Source organism: Protomyctophum parallelum (genome assembly GCF_964188405.1).
Source record: "Protomyctophum parallelum genome assembly, chromosome: 11".
NCBI classification, from domain to species: Eukaryota; Metazoa; Chordata; class Actinopteri; order Myctophiformes; family Myctophidae; genus Protomyctophum; species Protomyctophum parallelum.
In genome coordinates, this window is record NC_139707.1 from 9,091,555 (window position 1) to 9,110,802 (window position 19,248).

The window sequence follows — 19,248 nt, forward strand, 5'->3', positions numbered from 1 at the left end:
CTGAGACAACACACTAGACTCTATACGTCCCAGCTCCACCTCAGACAACACACTCTATACGTCCCAGCTCCACCTGAGACAACACACTAGACTCTATACGTCCCAGCTCCACCTGAGACAACACACTAGACTCTATACGTCCCAGCTCCACCTGAGACAACACACTAGACTCTATACGTCCCAGCTCCACCTCAGACAACACACTAGACTCTATACGTCCCAGCTCCACCTGAGACAACACACTAGACTCTATACGTCCCAGCTCCACCTGAGACAACACACTAGACTCTATACGTCCCAGCTCCACCTGAGACAACACACTAGACTCTATACGTCCCAGCTCCACCTGAGAAAACACACTAGACTCTATACGTCCCAGCTCCACCTCAGAAAACACACTAGACTCTATACGTCCCAGTTCCACCTGAGACAACACACTAGACTCTATACGTCCCAGCTCCACCTGAGACAACACACTAGACTCTATACGTCCCAGCTCCACCTGAGACAACACACTAGACTCTATACGTCCCAGCTCCACCTGAGACAACACACTAGACTCTATACGTCCCAGCTCCTCCTGAGACAACACACTAGACTCTATACGTCCCAGCTCCACCTGAGACAACACACTAGACTCTATACGTCCCAGCTCCACCTGAGACAACACACTAGGCTCTATATACGTCCCAGCTCCACCTGAGACAACACACTAGACTCTATACGTCCCAGCTCCACCTGAGACAACACACTAGACTCTATACGTCCCAGCTCCACCTGAGACAACACACTAGACTCTATACGTCCCAGCTCCACCTGAGACAACACACTAGGCTCTATATACGTCCCAGCTCCACCTGAGACAACACACTAGACTCTATACGTCCCAGCTCCACCTGAGACAACACACTAGACTCTATACGTCCCAGTTCCACCTCAGACAACACACTAGACTCTATACGTCCCAGCTCCACCTGAGACAACACACTAGACTCTATACGTCCCAGCTCCACCTCAGAAAACACACTAGACTCTATATACGTCCCAGCTCCACCTCAGAAAACACACTAGACTCTATACGTCCCAGCTCCACCTGAGACAACACACTAGACTCTATACGTCCCAGTTCCACCTGAGACAACACACTAGACTCTATACGTCCCAGCTCCACCTGAGACAACACACTAGACTCTATACGTCCCAGTTCCACCTGAGACAACACACTAGACTCTATACGTCCCAGCTCCACCTGAGACAACACACTAGACTCTATACGTCCCAGCTCCACCTGAGACAACACACTAGACTCTATACGTCCCAGCTCCACCTGAGACAACACACTAGACTCTATACGTCCCAGCTCCACCTGAGACAACACACTAGACTCTATACGTCCCAGCTCCACCTGAGACAACACACTAGACTCTATACGTCCCAGCTCCACCTGAGACAACACACTAGACTCTATACGTCCCAGCTCCACCTGAGACAACACACTAGACTCTATACGTCCCAGCTCCACCTGAGACAACACACTAGACTCTATACGTCCCAGCTCCACCTGAGACAACACACTAGACTCTATACGTCCCAGTTCCACCTGAGACAACACACTAGACTCTATACGTCCCAGCTCCACCTGAGACAACACACTAGACTCTATACGTCCCAGCTCCACCTGAGACAACACACTAGACTCTATACGTCCCAGCTCCACCTGAGACAACACACTAGACTCTATACGTCCCAGCTCCACCTCAGACAACACACTAGACTCTATACGTCCCAGCTCCACCTCAGACAACACACTAGACTCTATACGTCCCAGTTCCACCTGAGACAACACACTCTATACGTCCCAGCTCCACCTGAGACAACACACTAGACTCTATACGTCCCAGTTCCACCTGAGACAACACACTAGACTCTATACGTCCCAGCTCCACCTGAGACAACACACTAGACTCTATACGTCCCAGCTCCACCTGAGACAACACACTAGACTCTATACGTCCCAGCTCCACCTGAGACAACACACTAGACTCTATACGTCCCAGCTCCACCTGAGACAACACACTAGACTCTATACGTCCCAGTTCCACCTCAGAAAACACACTAGACTCTATACGTCCCAGTTCCACCTCAGAAAACACACTAGACTCTATACGTCCCAGCTCCACCTGAGACAACACACTAGACTCTATACGTCCCAGCTCCACCAGAGACAACACACTAGACTCTATACGTCCCAGTTCCACCTGAGACAACACACTAGACTCTATACGTCCCAGCTCCACCTGAGACAACACACTAGACTCTATACGTCCCAGCTCCACCTGAGACAACACACTAGACTCTATACGTCCCAGCTCCACCTGAGACAACACACTAGACTCTATACGTCCCAGCTCCACCTGAGACAACACACTAGACTCTATACGTCCCAGCTCCACCTGAGACAACACACTAGACTCTATACGTCCCAGGTCCACCTCACACAGTCGGTAACAGGTGGTCATACTAACACGTCCTTTCTCTGTGGTGAAAAGGAGAGAGTAGCCAGGAAATGGTCCTATTCCATATTATTATATTTTCATGGAGGCAGCTGTCAGATTGACAGATTGAGCTGTCGGTCAAGCAATGCATAGGCTGCACCATAGGCAGGAAATTACTCCTATTCTAGGTGACATAGTTTCAAATACAGTGGTATATTTAAACATGGAGGCAGCTGTCAGATTGACAGCTGTCGGTCAAGCAAAGCACATACTGTATAGGCAGGAAATGGACAATTCTAAATGGAAAAGAAGAGAGGGAGACTCAGATGTTAGATTGACAGCTGTCGTTCAATCAGAATGAGCCATGGTGAAAATAGACTTTGCATGATTGGGGTGAGAAGCAAATATGTGGTTTCTACTGTGGCATTCTAAAATTCCCACCACAGAACGCCCTGCCACTGGTTGTGAAAGCTGCACCTTCTATGGACATTTTTAAATCTCGTCTAAAAACACACATGTTCTCCCTGGCCTTTTAACACCACATGCCCCTCCCACGTTTTAATCATGTGTTGCTGTGCTCTCCCATCTCTTGTCTTGTTCTGTACTTCTTTTATTTTACTCGTGAAAAATGTTCTTACTGTATCTTTTTGTGCATTTTGCCTACTGTATTATGTTTGTTTTTTATGCTGTCCAGCACTTTGGTCAACCCTGGTCGTTTTAAATGTACTTGAGAAATAAAATTGACTTGACTTGACTCTTGTGGAGATGAAAACCATTCATTGCAATGATATCATGGCATTGTTGTTGGCGGCGTGTGGCTCTGCTCATGATATGCCCCCGGAACGAATCTGCACAAACATGACCCAGACATGACCCCCATGAGACAGAGCCTGAAGACAGACAGTTCCTACATGGACATGATAACCCATTCTGGGCGGGAACCCCTTTTTGGTGTTATAATTTAGCTATTAGAGCTTGTAGATCTGCTATTTTGGAAAATACTTTAAAATGTGGCGCAAATCATTGAATATATATATTTCAGAGCGAACATTTTAAACTAAAATATTTGCTTCTGGGGGGGTCCCGGAACTACATATTTTGAGATGGGGGTCCGTGGCCCAATAGAGATACTTATGGGGGTCCTTGACATGAAAAAGGTTGAGCACCACTGACACAGAAACATAGGTTTTTCAGAAAACATATTTTGATTTAGAAGCCTTTTTTATCGACCTCCGTACAAAAAGGGATAATGGACTCGAGCCCCTCGTGGACGCCTAAAGTGCCTAAAGATATGCCGTTATTAAAGAACGTTAAGACCAGGAGGCTGCCGGGAAATTGAAGGAGTTTGTTCACTGCATGGCGAGCTGTCATGCATGGCACCAGTGAGAGATGCTGAGCATATACTGTAATAGAGACATTGGCCTTTAACACAAAACACGGGGGATTTTCACCCGGACAATTATATTCTGGTAATTTTCATAATGTTGCCGATGTCTGAGGTGCAGGGCGGGTCTTTCTGTAGAAGGTATAGGTTTGTTTCCCTGCCCACATCCCTGTTTATTTTTCTACAGGCAGGTGTTTGGGTGAATTTCACCTGTGTTTAGCGATAGTGTGATAGAGAAATATCCCGGCATACACCCACAATGGGTTATTTTAAATAATATGCACGTTTTTCACTGATTTAGCCCTCTAAATCACAATCTTGTAGATCTGCTATTTTTGTCCAAAGGTGCAGCCCTCTTATGGGATTTCAGACCCTGCTCCTCTAAAGGCTCATTCATAGTCTGGATTTTCGGTGGTGAGGTGACCACCGCTTCGGTGGTGAGGTGACCACCGGAGCTGAAATAACGTTGAGCGGTGGTGAGTAAAAACAGAGAGAAGGGCTGGGGCGGTGGCGGTGGTTTGCTCTTCACCGCGGCTCGTGACGTCATGTGGTAGTTCGGTGGTCACCTCAGTGACGTCATGTGGTAGTTCGGTGGTCACCTCACCACCGAAAATACAGACTATGAATGAGCCTTATCACTCTCTGCACGTCCCTGACCTAAACTATTCCAGAATGGAAAAGAAGGAGTGATTAACTGGCCACTTGCCTCCAGATGTTCTATTGGCCAAAAGGGGACTCGGTGCCAGCTGTGCCTAGACAAACTGAGCCCTCGGTGCACGTCTGTCTGTGATCTACTGAGCCGTGTGTGTGTCGGTGTGTGTGTGCGCACACACACGTGTGCGTGTGTGTGCGTGTGCAGAAACTGAGCCCTCGGTGCACGTCGGTCTGTGATCTACTGAGCCCATTTTCTAGCTCAGATGTGTTTCATGCGTCTGTTTTACGGAAGACATTCATTCTTGTTTTATGGAAGTCGCAGAGTGAGGCGAGTATATTTCACATCCAAACTATCCATATAGCTGATGCCTCATTCATAGAGGTTGATGCCTTTATTAGCGGTATGGGGGGGGGGGGGGGGGCTTTATCGCCGCATAACATTTGGATGGATTGGATTCACGACACAATTAACAGCAGTTTGAAGAAATAGTTTCGGGGCAAATTAATTGCATGGGGAAGAAGGATATATACAGTATAATATTAAGGACCTTTTGCACATTTGTTTTACCTAACACGCAGACTATGGGTTTCTCAAAGTGTGGCCTTGACACAATTAAGTCCAGGCGTTTGCTTGATTGATTGATTGATTGATTGATTGACCCATCTTTGGGAACCACGGCTATAGAAATCTAATCATCGACAGCCATTCCTTAATTTATTTTCCATCCTTCCTCCTCTCGTCTCCTCGTCCTCCTCCTCCTCCTGCCTCTCGTTGCGGGGCGAGGGGGTGATAGCCATAGCGAGCGACGCCGCAGGAAAATAAAGGTCGGCTGACTATTAATAGTAGAACCTGTGGAAATGCCACGGGGACGCATGGTGGGCTCGTTAGCTTGTTTGTGTCTCATGTGTAAGTGCAGCGCGTTCTGTGACGGAGAGCACTGGAAACACTTCAGAAAAGCGGCGACGGTTTCTGAACTTTATAGTCTTTATTAACCCATTTAGGCCTGAAAAAATATTGTATTTTTTTTCTTTCTGAAAAACCTCATGTTTCTATATCAGTGGTTCTCAATAGTTCATGTCAAGGACCCCCAAAAATATATGACTGACCCCCATCTGAAAATGTGTTGTTTCAGGGACCCCCCCCCCCTCCCAGAAGCAAAGATTTGAGTTAAAAACGTTCGCTCTGAAAGAGTTCAAAGCTTTGACCACATGTTCCACATGTAGCAGACCTATACAAGCTCGTAGTGCGCCACTCTTTGGCATGATATGAGCTTGTAGATCTGCTATTTTTCAATTGCTATAAATTATAACATAAATCACACCAAAAGGGGTTCCCGCCCAAAATGGGTTAAATTGCCTTCGATCCATTTTCCTTTGATGTTTAGCCTATATATATAATATACTTCATGTCAAAAGACACCCGAGGCTCTGGGGGAGGATACACTGTACATCATGCTACATGAAAGGGTCCTTTGTGGATGCTGTACTGTACCTGGGCCTTTGTTCCAGTTCAGAAAGAGCTTAACCCATTCTGACCTGAGATCAGATTCATACGAGGTTTCCACTGGACACACACTGGTCTGATTAACCCATTCTGACCTGAGATCAGATTCTAGAAATGTCAGTCGTTCTTCGATTTTTCAAAAAATAGCAGACCTACAAGCTCGTATCGTGCCACTCGGTGGCACGATATGAGCTTGTAGATCTGCTATTTTTCAATAGCTAAAGCACGACATGATGCTGACACCAAAATGGGTGCCCGTTCAGAATGGGTTAAAAACAAGCACACGTAATGTATAATTATGTTTTTTGAAGGCCTATATTCAGCTATAGTGTAGATTTATTAACACAAACATGAAATGCCATTGACAATGAACGTGTCACACTGCGACGCGTTGTGAGATTTTAGATCGGCTATTTTCAGCAAAGTGTAATCAGCCATTACGACGGCATCAAGGCCCGGCAAAATACTTTTTTTTTTTTTTTGTTAAGATATTTTTTTTGCGGCTTACGCCTTTTATTGATTTTTGAAGGGACAGACAGTAGGCTGACAGGAAACGGGAGAGAGATGGGGGATGACATGCAGTAAAGGCCGTGTCGGGTCCGGGAGTCGAACCCGCGGCACACTGCGACTGGATTACCAGTCCGGTGCCCAGACCGTTACGCTACGGCCTGGGCCGGCAAAATACATTTTAGTCGACTAAATCACTTGTAGATTTAGTCGACTAAAACTAGACTAACACTAAAACATTCCGGCCGGGTGACTAAAACTAAATGAAAACTATTCTATGACTAAAACTAAAATAGACATTTTGCTCCCAAAAACAACACTGAGGGAGTCCTCCTGCGACACAGTCTTACAACAAATTATACACCAGGCTTATAATCTTGCCAGCCAGTGGCATGCACAGACATTTAGAGGGGCAGGTGCTCAAGTGAAAAAAGGGCACCTTTTTGCAGCGCATTTTGGTGCTTTAGCTATCGAAAAATAGCAGATCTACAAGCTCATAGCGCGCCACCGAGTGGCGCGATACGAGCTTGTAGGTCTGCTTTTTTTATTTTTATCGAAGAACCTCTAACATAGAAACATAGCTTTATAGATTGTGGGGGCCTAAATAATATAGTAGAAGCGTTTTTTTATCAAGATTTGATCAATGTCACCGCATGGTCCACACACTACAAATTAAGAAAAAAAATAAAACGTTTTTTTTTTCCCCCAAGAGCAAAATTGCCAAAAGGGCAGGGGGTGCTTAAGCACCCCCTAGTGTCTATCTGTGCACGCCACTGTTGCCAGCCCCATAGAGCCCATAGAGCCCCATTGTGAACCTGGACATGTTGAGTACACCAAGGTTTTATGTTATAATAAGTATGATTAGATTAGATTAGATTAGATTAGATTCAATGTATTGTCACTGTACAGAGTATACAAATACTTTGACAATGAAATGAAGGGTGTACAAAGAGTACACTGAGCCAGCGCAGGTGGGGGTTGGGGGGGGGGGTAGGGTGAAGGCGGCGTGTGGTGCAGAAATGTGTGTGAAATGTCTCGTTAGTTCATTGTTTATGTCTGCGTATCCTGAGCGGCCCTCCCGGATCTGGGTCTCAGGGTGGCGTTGTCTCAAAGTCCAGATAGTGGGAGGTAAACACAGCTAGCTGTGGAGACGGCGGCCTTGGTTCTCAGTCGAAAAGTACCCTCAGTTGGCTGTGTGGTGGGGGCGGGGGGGGGGGGGGGGGGGGGGGGGGGGGAGCGGGTGCGTGTTTACTCATCTTCTACTCTCAGGCTTCATCCACACCTACATAAACGTAGCTTTTTCGTTTTCGTTTTTTTTAATCTCTCTGTCCATACGACACGTTTTTTTAAATCTCTCTGTTCATATGACCAATGGCAAGACCCATGCAAAACTCTGTTTACATTGTCCACACAGGGAACACACAGGCGGAGTTTAAAAAAAATACACTGTGGCAGGAGTTTTCCAAAAGATGCGTTTATATGGACCAAAAACGCGTTTGCGTTGTGTGGGCGACCCCCCCAAAACGCATATAAAAACCTACGTTTATCCGTTTACCCGGATACGTGTGGACAAGGCCTCAGTTGTGCTCACAGTAAGGTTCCTCGCAGTAAGGTTCCTTGCAGTGAGGTCAAACTCTCCAGGGTGATGTCCATTTTCCGGTCTCGGGCAATGAGTCTTTCAGAAAGTCTAACGAGGGTCAGGGTGGTATCCAGCCCTCATGGGTCCCCACGCAGCATGTAGAAACTGATCCATTCCAAGCATTAGTTTTGCAAACACTCATTGGGCTAAAAACGGCCATATAGTCCAGTTGCCCAAATGTGTTGATGTCATCACATTTGTGATGATGGCTATGGCCGTTTTAGCCCAAAGAGTGTTTTTTGTTCTTTATTTCTAACATAAAACGTTGGTGTGCTCCACATGCCTGAGTTCACATAGTGGACTATAGGAATCTGAGAGGAAAGCAGTCAAACACTGACCGTCATGGGGGACATTTTCCTCTTGCTTTCTCTTGCAATCTTACTGACGTACTGTTTTCGTCATCAGGACCCTTTTCTTTTCTTGTTAACCCATTCTGACCTGAGATCAGATTCATAACGAGGTTTCCGCTGGACACACACTGGTCTGATCAACCCATTCTGACCTGAGATCAGATTCTAAAAATGTCAGTCGTTCTTCGATTTTTCAAAAAATAGCAGACCTACAAGCTCGTATATGAGCGATATGAGCTTGTAGATCTGCTATTTTTCAATAGCTAAAGCATAACATGATGCCAACACCAAAAAGGGTGCCCGTTCAGAATGGGTTAATCTCTCTCTCTCTCTCTCTACCGCTCTTCCCCTCTATCTCTCTATCCAATCAATCAATCAATCAATCTTTATTTATATAGCACATTTTTCAGGCAGCGAGTGCAGTTCAAAGTGCTTTACAGTAAGAGCAAGGAAAAAATAATAATAGTAATAATAATAATTATACATATATATATATATATATATATACACATATATATATATATATATATATACATATACACATACACATACATGCACAAATACAACAAAAAGAGCAACAAAAAAAAACAAAGCAAGGAAGCATCAACTACATAGTAATAACAAACAGAGAAAAAAAAAAACAATAATAAAAAGGAGAGACTAAAAACAGGAAAAGGACATGTAATGATCTAGGAGGTAAAAGCAATGCTAAAAAGGTGTGTTTTAAGATTTCGTTTAAAAATGTCCACAGATTCAGAGAACCGTAGATCCCTTGGTAGGCTGTTCCACAGCACAGGGGCGTAGTAGCTAAAGGCGGCTTCGCCATATTTTTTTGTTTTTGGGGTCTCTGGTATCTCTAGGAGACCAGCACTGGATGATCTAAGTGGTCTGCCTGGCACATATTTTGGAAGCATTTCTGAAAAATAGATAGGTGCATTCACCGCTCTTCCATTCTTTATGTCTTGCATCCGTGCGTGGATAAGAATAGAACCAGAGTACAACGTCTCCAGGGTTTATTTGGTATAATCAGTTTCAGTTACAGAGAGAGAATATGCTGCGTTCTAAAAGCCGCTTCTTCCGTCACCTCGGTCAGGTGACGCAGAAGAGACGGTGTTGCTTTAACTGACCTGAGATCAGATTCATACGAGGTTTCCGCCGGACACACACTGGTCTGATGAACCCATTCTGACCTGAGATCAGATTCTAAAAAAATGTCAGTCGTTCTTCGATTTTTCAAAAATAGCAGACCTACAAGCTCGTATCGCGCCACTCGGTGGCGCGATATGAGCTTGTAGATCTGCTATTTTTAAATAGCTAAAGCATAACATGATGCCAACACCAAAATGGGTGCCCGGTCAGAATGGGTTAAGGGCTGAATAATGTTGGATGAGTTCAACCTAAATCCACTTTGGAAACTAAAGGCCACCAAAATGTTCTTTGAACCCCACAAATAAATGCATAATTATGTGCACTTAAAGGCTATATATATTTTTTTTAAATCTTGGCTTTTAAGGTTTGCTGATTCATATTTCATAGCAACTTTTTCTTTCATGTTATTGATAGATTTGTGAGAGCAGGCGTCACAATTGGGGGTCAATGAACAGTATAATTATATCGAAACGATTATCCATTCATTTTGAAACATACTTTTTATAGCTGTCGAAATGGGTCAAAGCACGGTATAGAAGATGAAGATGAAGATAATGATGAAGAAAGATATAAATCATGATTTGGATCTTTTCAAATCCTATTTGTAGTGCAGGGATTATCACTGCCCCTGCAGGGATAATCCCTACAGTACACTACAGTAACTACACTACAGTCTGCTCCAACACTAGCCTGCTAGAGAGTGTGTTGTTTTTGGCAGCGAAATTTCAGTTTTAGTCATAGTCTTAGGAATGAAACTTAATTTCGTTTTTTGTCTCATTTTAGTCACCTGGAATGTTGTCTAGTTTTAGTCGACTAAATCTACATGGCCCGCCTTGATGCCGTCGTAATGGCTGATTTTACACTTGCTGAAAATAGCCGATCTACAAGCTCACAATGCGTCACGCTGGTACGCGTTGTGAGCTTGTATATCTGCTATTCTCAGCATGCAACCAAAAATGTAAAATGACTTATACTGGATCTCTTGTCCATGCACTAGTCCCTTCTATTATCTGTTGACGAAATTGTCCATATACTGTATGTATATATATATATATATATATATATATTCTTTTAGAAATGGGGGATGAGTGCATGCACACACACACACAATCACACATGCATGTGCTTAAACATCATGAAAACCATCAATATGTGAATTGCAAAACAAACTGAATTAACGAAGTGAGGGGCGTCACTCCCTTATAAATGAATCCTGTACAGTACATCACATACAGTATTGACCTGACATGCAATTCACACAATTTGAAATGAGAAACATTGCATTCAGAAGAAGGCATATTATAGGAAGATTTTATTTGATTTTATTACACGTCAAGCAAGAAAAACAAGTTACATCATGTTCATCTATAAGAAGTGTCAAGGATAAAACACACAACAGTCTTCCGACTTATTTTCATTGTGGTCCTTGGCATAGGCTATACGCCCAACACCATGCAACTGTCAACATATAATGATGTAAGTGGATTTTAGATTTTAATAGTTTTTTAGCTCTTTTAACTAGCATACTAAAAGCCAGTGAAACGACATTTCGTTCTCTTATGCATTTTATGTATCTGCTGAATGACAATAAAGCTATCTATCTATCTATCTATGTAACTCTGCGTGCGTGCGTGCGTGTGCGTGCGTGTGCGTGCGCGTGCGTGCGTGCGTGCGTGCGTGCGTGCGTGCGTGTGTGTGTGCGTGTGTGTGTGCGCGTGCGTGCGTGCTAAATAAATCATATTTAATTTAAATGCCTGGAATTCCTGAAGAAATCCCTTTTTTGTGCTTAACAAAATGAGTGGAGAGAAAGACAAAGTATAAACATTTTTTTATACACTCAGGCTATCTGTGATTCACAGGAGAGATTATCAGGGAAGCAGAGTTTTTACCGTTATTATTAATATTAGGACTAAAGTAGGGATAGAGTTTGTCAGTGAAGGAGCAGCCAGTGAAAGAATAGAGCTGGACTTTGCCCTCCACATCATAAAAGGAGACCAGGCCCTCCTCGTAATCCACAAACACTCCCACTTTCTGGAGCTTCTCTCTCACGGCGAGGAGCGCAGGAGGACCAGCATTAGCCTCGTACTCATTTCCATTCGTCAACCCTATAGTCCAGAAACCGTGCTTGGGCATCAGTCTGACTGTCCCTTTCCTGTTGATGGACTCCCTGGCCACCCCAATGTTCCAGTCAGTCTTCCCTTTAACCTGCACCTCATAGTAAAATCTTCCTGAGGAGTAACCCTTTTTTCCCAAGACGTTGCAACACAGAGAGAATCTCTCTGGGTTGTCTGGGAGATTCTTCTTCACATTTCCATGACTCACTTGCTTTCCATCCTCCGACAGGATGACGTTGTGCTGCGCTGTGTCAGGGTCCAGAGTCACGTCTACTGCATATCCCTGGACCCTCCTCAGCTCAGCATCACGCAGCTTCTCCACCTCTTCACTGAGTGTCTTCTCCAGCTGAGACACAGCTGTCCTCGCAGTCCCCACATATGAAGATGGATGGACATTGACCTTTGTCCAGTCCTTGGTGGGTGGAGGGGTGTTGATGGATGTGAAGTTCTGAAGGAGGTGGAGGTGGTCTTCAGAGTGTGAGAGCTGCTTCAGATCAGCGCTAGTCTTCCTTAGCACAGTGATTTCCTGTTGCAGCTCCTTAACCAAGCCTTCAGCCTGTTTGTCTATCGCTTTCTGCTTCTCTTCAATCTCATCAATGAGCTCAGCCTGGCTTCTCTCAATGCAGATGGCCAGAGCAGTGAAGACCTGCACACCGTCTGCAATCTCTCTCTGTGCATCTTTCTTGCTTAGCTTCACTGTATGTTTGACCTCCTCAATCTTCAGTTGTCTCTCCTGGATCATCTGCTGGACTTCAACCTCTGTCTTTCCCAGCTCAGCCTTTTTTCCTTCAGATGCCTTTTCCAGAGACACAATCTGATGTAACTTGTGCTCTAACTGAGTGCAGAACTGACAGACACACACCAGGTCAGTCTTACAGAACAGCTCCAGAGGTCTGTCATGTTTCTTACACAGCATGTCTTCCAGGTTCTTCACAGGGTCGACTAGTTTGTGTCGTTTAAAAGTTGTGACTCTCAGATGAGGCTCCAGGTGAGTCTCACAGTAGGAGGCCTGACACACCAGGCAGGACTTCAAGGCCTTGAACTTGGCCTCAGTACAGACATCACAGCATACTTCATCTCCTTTAGCAGGCTCTCGGTCTGTGTCTGGAATTATTTTCCGCAGCTTCGACTTCCTAAACTGATCAGCCATCTCCGCGAGAACTTTATTAACTGAGAATGCTGGTATTTTGTAGAATATGTGTTGACACAGTGGACACCTGCACACATCCTTAGTGACCCAGTGACGCGTGATACAGGTGTTGCAGTAGTTGTGTCCACATGGAGTGGTGATTGGATCAGTGAACACGTCCAGACATACAGAACACAGGAGCTGCTCTTCAGACAGGAGACTGCTGGCAGAGGCCATTGTAGCCTGTATTGGGAAACACAAGTGCAGACACACTCGCTACTGAAATACTTAATTCAGCGAAATAGAACAACTGTGAAAAATCACAGGGATGTTTGCTATATTTTTTTGTTGTGTACAGAAAATCTATATCTCACTCACCAGTCTATGCCCTTCTCTGTCACCCAGCAAATCCCGCTTATCAGAAGTTTCTGAGGAGAATATTAACTGGGCCGTTACAGCGCTGTGGGCGTGCATCATCCAGATGCACACTCAGCATTCCTTCACACGCCCACCACACCACCCCCCCCCCCCCCCCCCCCTGTGAAAGTTAACCCTTCGCTGGACTCTTTCATTCGTTTGTGAGCAGGTTGACAAATGCATGCAGAATAAATATTGACTATAGATTTACATTATCATTTGTCTTACGTTGTCTTTCTACGAGGTTAATGGGTTATTGTCTGAGAAGCGCTGAGGAGGGTTTGTTCAACTATTGTTTTCTTTCTCTGTGATCATACTTGTATACCACTTTAAACATTGATTAGTCCTTTTTATGTGCGTTATCAGCCGTGTTTTCGAACAAAGTCCTTAAGATATGGCCTTGCAGCACACTTGTATTGTGTAATTTCACCCATGTCTTCACATACTGTATAGGCGTCTGAGAAATGCATGAATATCCTATATTTCTTGCTGTTATTCCATTGATACGGACATAAATAATGTGGATCACATACGTCTCTACATCATGGCAATTCACACGATTGGAAATCAGAAAGATTGCACTCGGTAGAATTAATACACCTCCACCAACACCATGCATTGATGCACAATCTACATTCTACAGTATGTAAAGCGCCTTGGATAAAGGCGCTATATAAATGCACACACACTGTGTGTGTGTGTGTGTGTGTGTGTGTGTGTGTGCACACAATCTAATCTAATCTTGGAAACGAATATATGACAATCGGCATCAAAGTTCATGTCATGCACACGGGATAGAGTCGACATTCTGTTAACCCATTCTGAACGGGGACCCATTTTGGTGTTGGCATCATGTTATGCTTTAGCTATTGAAAAATAGCAGATCTACAAGCTCATAGCGCGCCACCGAGTGGCGCGCTACGAGCTTGTAGGTCTGCTATTTTTAGAAAAATCGAAGAACGACTGACATTTTTAGAATCTGATCTCAGGTCAGAATGGGTTAATCAGACCAGTGTGTGTCCAGTGGAAACCTCGTATGAATCTGATCTCAGGTCAGAATGGGTTAAAGCCCTCATTGTGATTGACACCAACATACTAAACATGTCAACATGTACCCCATGCACCTTCACTGCGTATAAAGCATGGAATACGGTTTGAGTATATTCCAGGAAACACGGTCCGGTACATTTACCAACAAACTCCGGTAAACTCCCGAAATGTACCATCACCCCCGAATATTACTGTATATTACTGTATCTGCCCGCTAAACTTGAGGTTTACGGGCAGATCTAGTGCCCATAATTGCCCGTTAATCCCCCTTTCCACGCAGCCACGGTGGTCAAAGTGGTGGACTTTTACTTTCCACAGTATAACTTGATCGGTGCCAATACTTTTGAGACTTTTACTCAAGTAAATCTTCATTATCGGAACCATCACGTGTAACGGAGTGTTTCTGCAGGGCAGTATATACTGTATTGATACTTCACTTCTACTTAAGTGAAAAACATTTGAGTAGTTTTTTTCCCCACCAGTGGTGGTAATTATTTCTGGAGCCGCTGCAGCGTCTCTGGAGCTCCTTGTCCGTGTGTTGGCGAGGGAGGAGATGATGAGAGGCAGTACATTAAAATGTCACAGCTATATGCCGCCCGTTAACCCATTCTGACCGGGCACCCATTTTGGTGTTAGCATCATGTCGTGCTTTAGCTATTTTTGAAAAAATCGAAGAACGACTGACATTTTTAGAATCTGATCTCAGGTCAGAATGGGTTAATCAGACCAGTGTGTGTCCAGTGGAAACCTCGTATATGAATCTGATCTCAGGTCAGAATGGGTTAAATGATGAAAGGCAGCGTGCCGCTTCCCTGACCGCCAAAGACGTGGACGGAATCCCAACGCACTTCAGAAACAGATGCACCCGTTGATAAGGTCTCTACTACCGCTTAACACAGCTATAGGGGTTCTCAACGTTTTTGGCTGCATAGGGACCCAAACTGACTGCAAGAATAACCTTATATCATAAACGAATACCGGAACCGTGGCCGGCACGGTGGCACCCTGGTCGCGTTCCTGTGGGTCTGGGGAAGTTCCCGTGACCCCCACATGGAGTTGCACCACTCAGTTGACACAGGTGTGATTTTAAAGAGCCTTAAAGGTATATTCAGTGATTTCAAATATCACTTATTTTTTTGTTTTGTTGTGATAATCCTCCCTACTATAGAGTGTGCTGGCCATATAAGGAGTTCCTCCCTGTCCCCAGTTAACCCCTGGGGGTCAAAAAACCTTAGGTTTCGTTTTTGACTCTCTATCCTGATTGGACGAAAGGCTGGGTCCCACAGCCAAAAACGAAACCGAAGGTTTTTTGAGTGAAATCACTGAATATACCTTTAAAGGAAATTCCATGAATTAGAAAAACTGTTTATAATGTTTAAAGAAGTAGTGAAAATTGCCCGATCCACAAGCGCACAACGTGATGCGTTTTGAGCTTGTAGATCTGCTATTTTCACTAAGTTTGGGTTTGGGGGGGGGGGGTGTATAATTTCTCTAAACCGTCTGGGAACCACTGAGCTTATCGGACAGACGGACAGACGGAGCAGAATGAGTTCCTGAGACGCAACGAAAGCACACGGGACACTTATAGTTGGACGGACGCGTGGATGATGGCCGAGGTCAAGGGTCAAACCAGTGACCTTCTGATTGGCCGGTACAGGACTCTCTCTCTCTGTCCAGTAGTGTCCATGCAGTCAGCTGCGAACCGCCCAATTACACATGAAACACGGACGGGAGCACCAACCTTTAACCAGTCAGGCGTTTCACCACAGACCTGGACCTCTGCAGGATACAACAGGACAAGATATGAAATAGACCCAACATGAGTGACACCACAGACCTGGACCTCTGCAGGATACAACAGGACAAGATATGAAATAGACCCAACATGAGTGACACCACAGACCTGGACCTCTGCAGGATACAACAGGACAAGATATGAAATACCACAGACCTGGACCTCTGCAGGATACAACAGGACAAGATATGAAATAGACCCAACATGAGTGACACCACAGACCTGGACCTCTGCAGGATACAACAGGACAAGATGTGAAATAGACCCAACATGAGTGACACCACAGACCTGGACCTCTGCAGGATACAACAGGACAAGATATGAAATACACCCAACATGAGTGACACCACAGACCTGGACCTCTGCAGGATACAACAGGACAAGATATGAAATACACCCAACATGAGTGACACCACAGACCTGGACCTCTGCAGGATACAACAGGACAAGATATGAAATACACCCAACATGAGTGACACCACAGACCTGGACCTCTGCAGGATACAACAGGACAAGATATGAAATACACCCAACATGAGTGACACCAGTTGTTTTTGGCAGCAAATTTTGATTTTAGTTTTAGTCATAGTCTCTTGCATGGTTTTCACTTAGTTTTAGTCACCTGCAATGTTAGTCTTAGTTTTAGTCGACTAAAATAAGATTTTAGTCGACTAAATCTGCAGTTGATTTTGTCGACTAAAATGCGACGCGTTGTGTGCTTGTAGATCTGCTATTTTCAGACAGTGTAAAATCAGTCATTACGACGGCATCAAGGCCCAGCATGCCAAGTGTAACCAAGTGTAAAATGACGTATACTGGATCTCTTGTCCACTAGTCCCTTCCTAACATTTTAGTCTAGCTTTTATTTGTTGACGAAATTGCCAGTATATTTAGTCTTAGTTTTCGTCAGTGAAAAAAGGTAGTCAACGGACATTTTTCGTCTTAGTTTTAGTCGACGAAAACAACATTGCCGCGAGCACCAGAGACCTGGACCTGGACCTGGACCAGAGACCTGGACCGGCAGGATAAAACTGGATAGGAGATGAAACACAGTGAACATGATGGAGAGACACACTTTGTGGGCTCTGTTGTGTTCCTCTAGTGGAGTCGGCTGTGGGCTCTGTTGTGTTTCTCTAGTGGAGTCGGCTGTGGGCTCTGTTGTGTTCCTCTAGTGGAGTCGGCTGTGGGCTCTGTTGTGTTCCTCTAGTCAAGTGGAGTCTGCTGTGAGCTCTGTTGTGTTTCTCTAGTGGAGTCGGCTGTGGGCTCTGTTGTGTTTCTCTAGTGGAGTCGGCTGTGGGCTCTGTTGTGTTTCTCTATAGTGGAGTCGGCTGTGGGCTCTGTTGTGTTTCTCTAGTGGAGTCGGCTGTGGGCTCTGTTGTGTTTCTCTAGTGGAGTCGGCTGTGGGCTCTGTTGTGTTTCTCTAGTGGAGTCGGCTGTGGGCTCTGTTGTGTTTCTCTAGTGGAGTCGGCTGTGGGCTCTGTTGTGTTTCTCTAGTCGAGTCGGCTGTGGGCTCTGTTGTGTTTCTCTAGTGGAGTCGGCTGTGGGCTCTGTTGTGTTTCTCTAGTGGAGTCGGCTGTGGGCTCTGTTGTGTTTCTCTAGTGGAGTCGGCTGTGGGCTCTGTTGTGTTTCTCTAGTGGAGTCGGCTGTGGGCTCTGTTGTGTTTCTCTAGTGGAGTCGGCTGTGGGCTCTGTTGTGTTTCTCTAGTGGAGTCTGCTGTGGGCTCTGTTGTGTTTCTCTAGTGGAGTCGGCTGTGGGCTCTGTTGTGTTTCTCTAGTGGAGTCGGCTGTGGGCTCTGTTGTGTTTCTCTAGTGGAGTCGGCTGTGGGCTCTGTTGTGTTTCTCTAGTGGAGTCGGCTGTGGGCTCTGTTGTGTTTCTCTAGTGGAGTCGGCTGTGGGCTCTGTTGTGTTTCTCTAGTCGAGTCGGCTGTGCGTGCTGAATAATTAATGACGGGACGACAACCCTGTGGTGGGAGAGAAGCTACATTCAACGTTCTAGTTATATGGAGCTATTTCTGGTAGCAAAAGGCCGTCTGTTTTACACAGTATAGGGCAGGTGTGCCCAAAATTAGACCACAAAGGCTGTGCAGGTAGATCACATGACCTCTAAAGAATATTTAATTTAATTGTAAAATAAAAAGATTGGCATCTGCCACTTGGAATGAAGGTGACTTGATTGATTGACAGCTCGTCAGCTCAAACCCACAATGCAAGTATTTTGTTTTCAAGAGTGTTGCTGTAGGCCTATAGCATTACAAATTAAATACAGAAGAAATCTATACCTATTCCATATTTCTCCTCAATTTCCCATTCAAAATGCATCTGTCTAATATGTAACGGCAGCTATTCCAAAGCCCACTCGGGTACATATTTAAACTATTTTCAGCAATGGCATAATATTAGTTTTTCACAGTAGACTATATCTACTGTGTAGACATAGTCAGAATCAAGAATCAATCTTTATTGTCACATCACATTACAAGTCGATGTAGCCTACGTGTATAATATTATAGAGAGTCTATATTAAACCCATTTTGGGGCGGGATCCCCTTTTGGTGTTAGCATTATGTTACGCTTTAGCTATTGAAAAATAGCAGATCTACAAGCTCATAGTGCTCAAGTGCTGCGCTACGAGCTTGTAGGTCTGCTATTTTTGAAAAATCGAAGAACGACTGACATAGAAACATAGCTTTTTCAGAAAACTGTCAGGATTTAGAAGACATTTTTAGAATCTGATCTCAGGTCAAAATGGGTTAAAACAAGAGACCATTTCAGTTCAGTCTGTGCGGTGTCACCAGACCTACAGTTATGGTTCAGCAGTCTGAATGTTGACAAATAGAACCTGTTCCAGCTAGTCTGTAGGACGGTTCTGCTCTTGATGCTCATGTAGCGTTTGCCCGGCCGTCGGCGCGGCTGTGGCTTGAACAGGCTATGGCTGATGGGTGATGGATGTCCCTGTTGATGTTTTCACACTGCACACAACGTGCAGTGGTCCTCAAACGGTGTTGTGTCAAGGACCCCCAAACATATTAACCCATTCTGACCTGAGATCAGATTCATACGAG

General features: G+C 44.9%; 2 protein-coding genes across 2 annotated transcripts in view; one reads left to right on the forward strand and one right to left on the reverse strand.

The window, feature by feature from the left end:
* The window catches only part of stxbp5l (syntaxin binding protein 5L), a gene marked incomplete at its 5' end in the record, with an annotated part of 281,832 nt that overhangs the window by 88,932 nt on the left and 173,652 nt on the right, over positions 1–19,248 (forward strand). The window lies entirely within an intron of this gene.
* Positions 11,525–13,162, reverse strand: LOC310867263 (E3 ubiquitin-protein ligase TRIM39-like; the record flags this gene model as incomplete). Its single annotated transcript, XM_083777173.1, has 1 exon — positions 11,525–13,162. One exon carries the CDS (start codon positions 13,160–13,162, stop codon positions 11,525–11,527), a length of 1,638 nt encoding a protein of 545 aa, XP_083633299.1.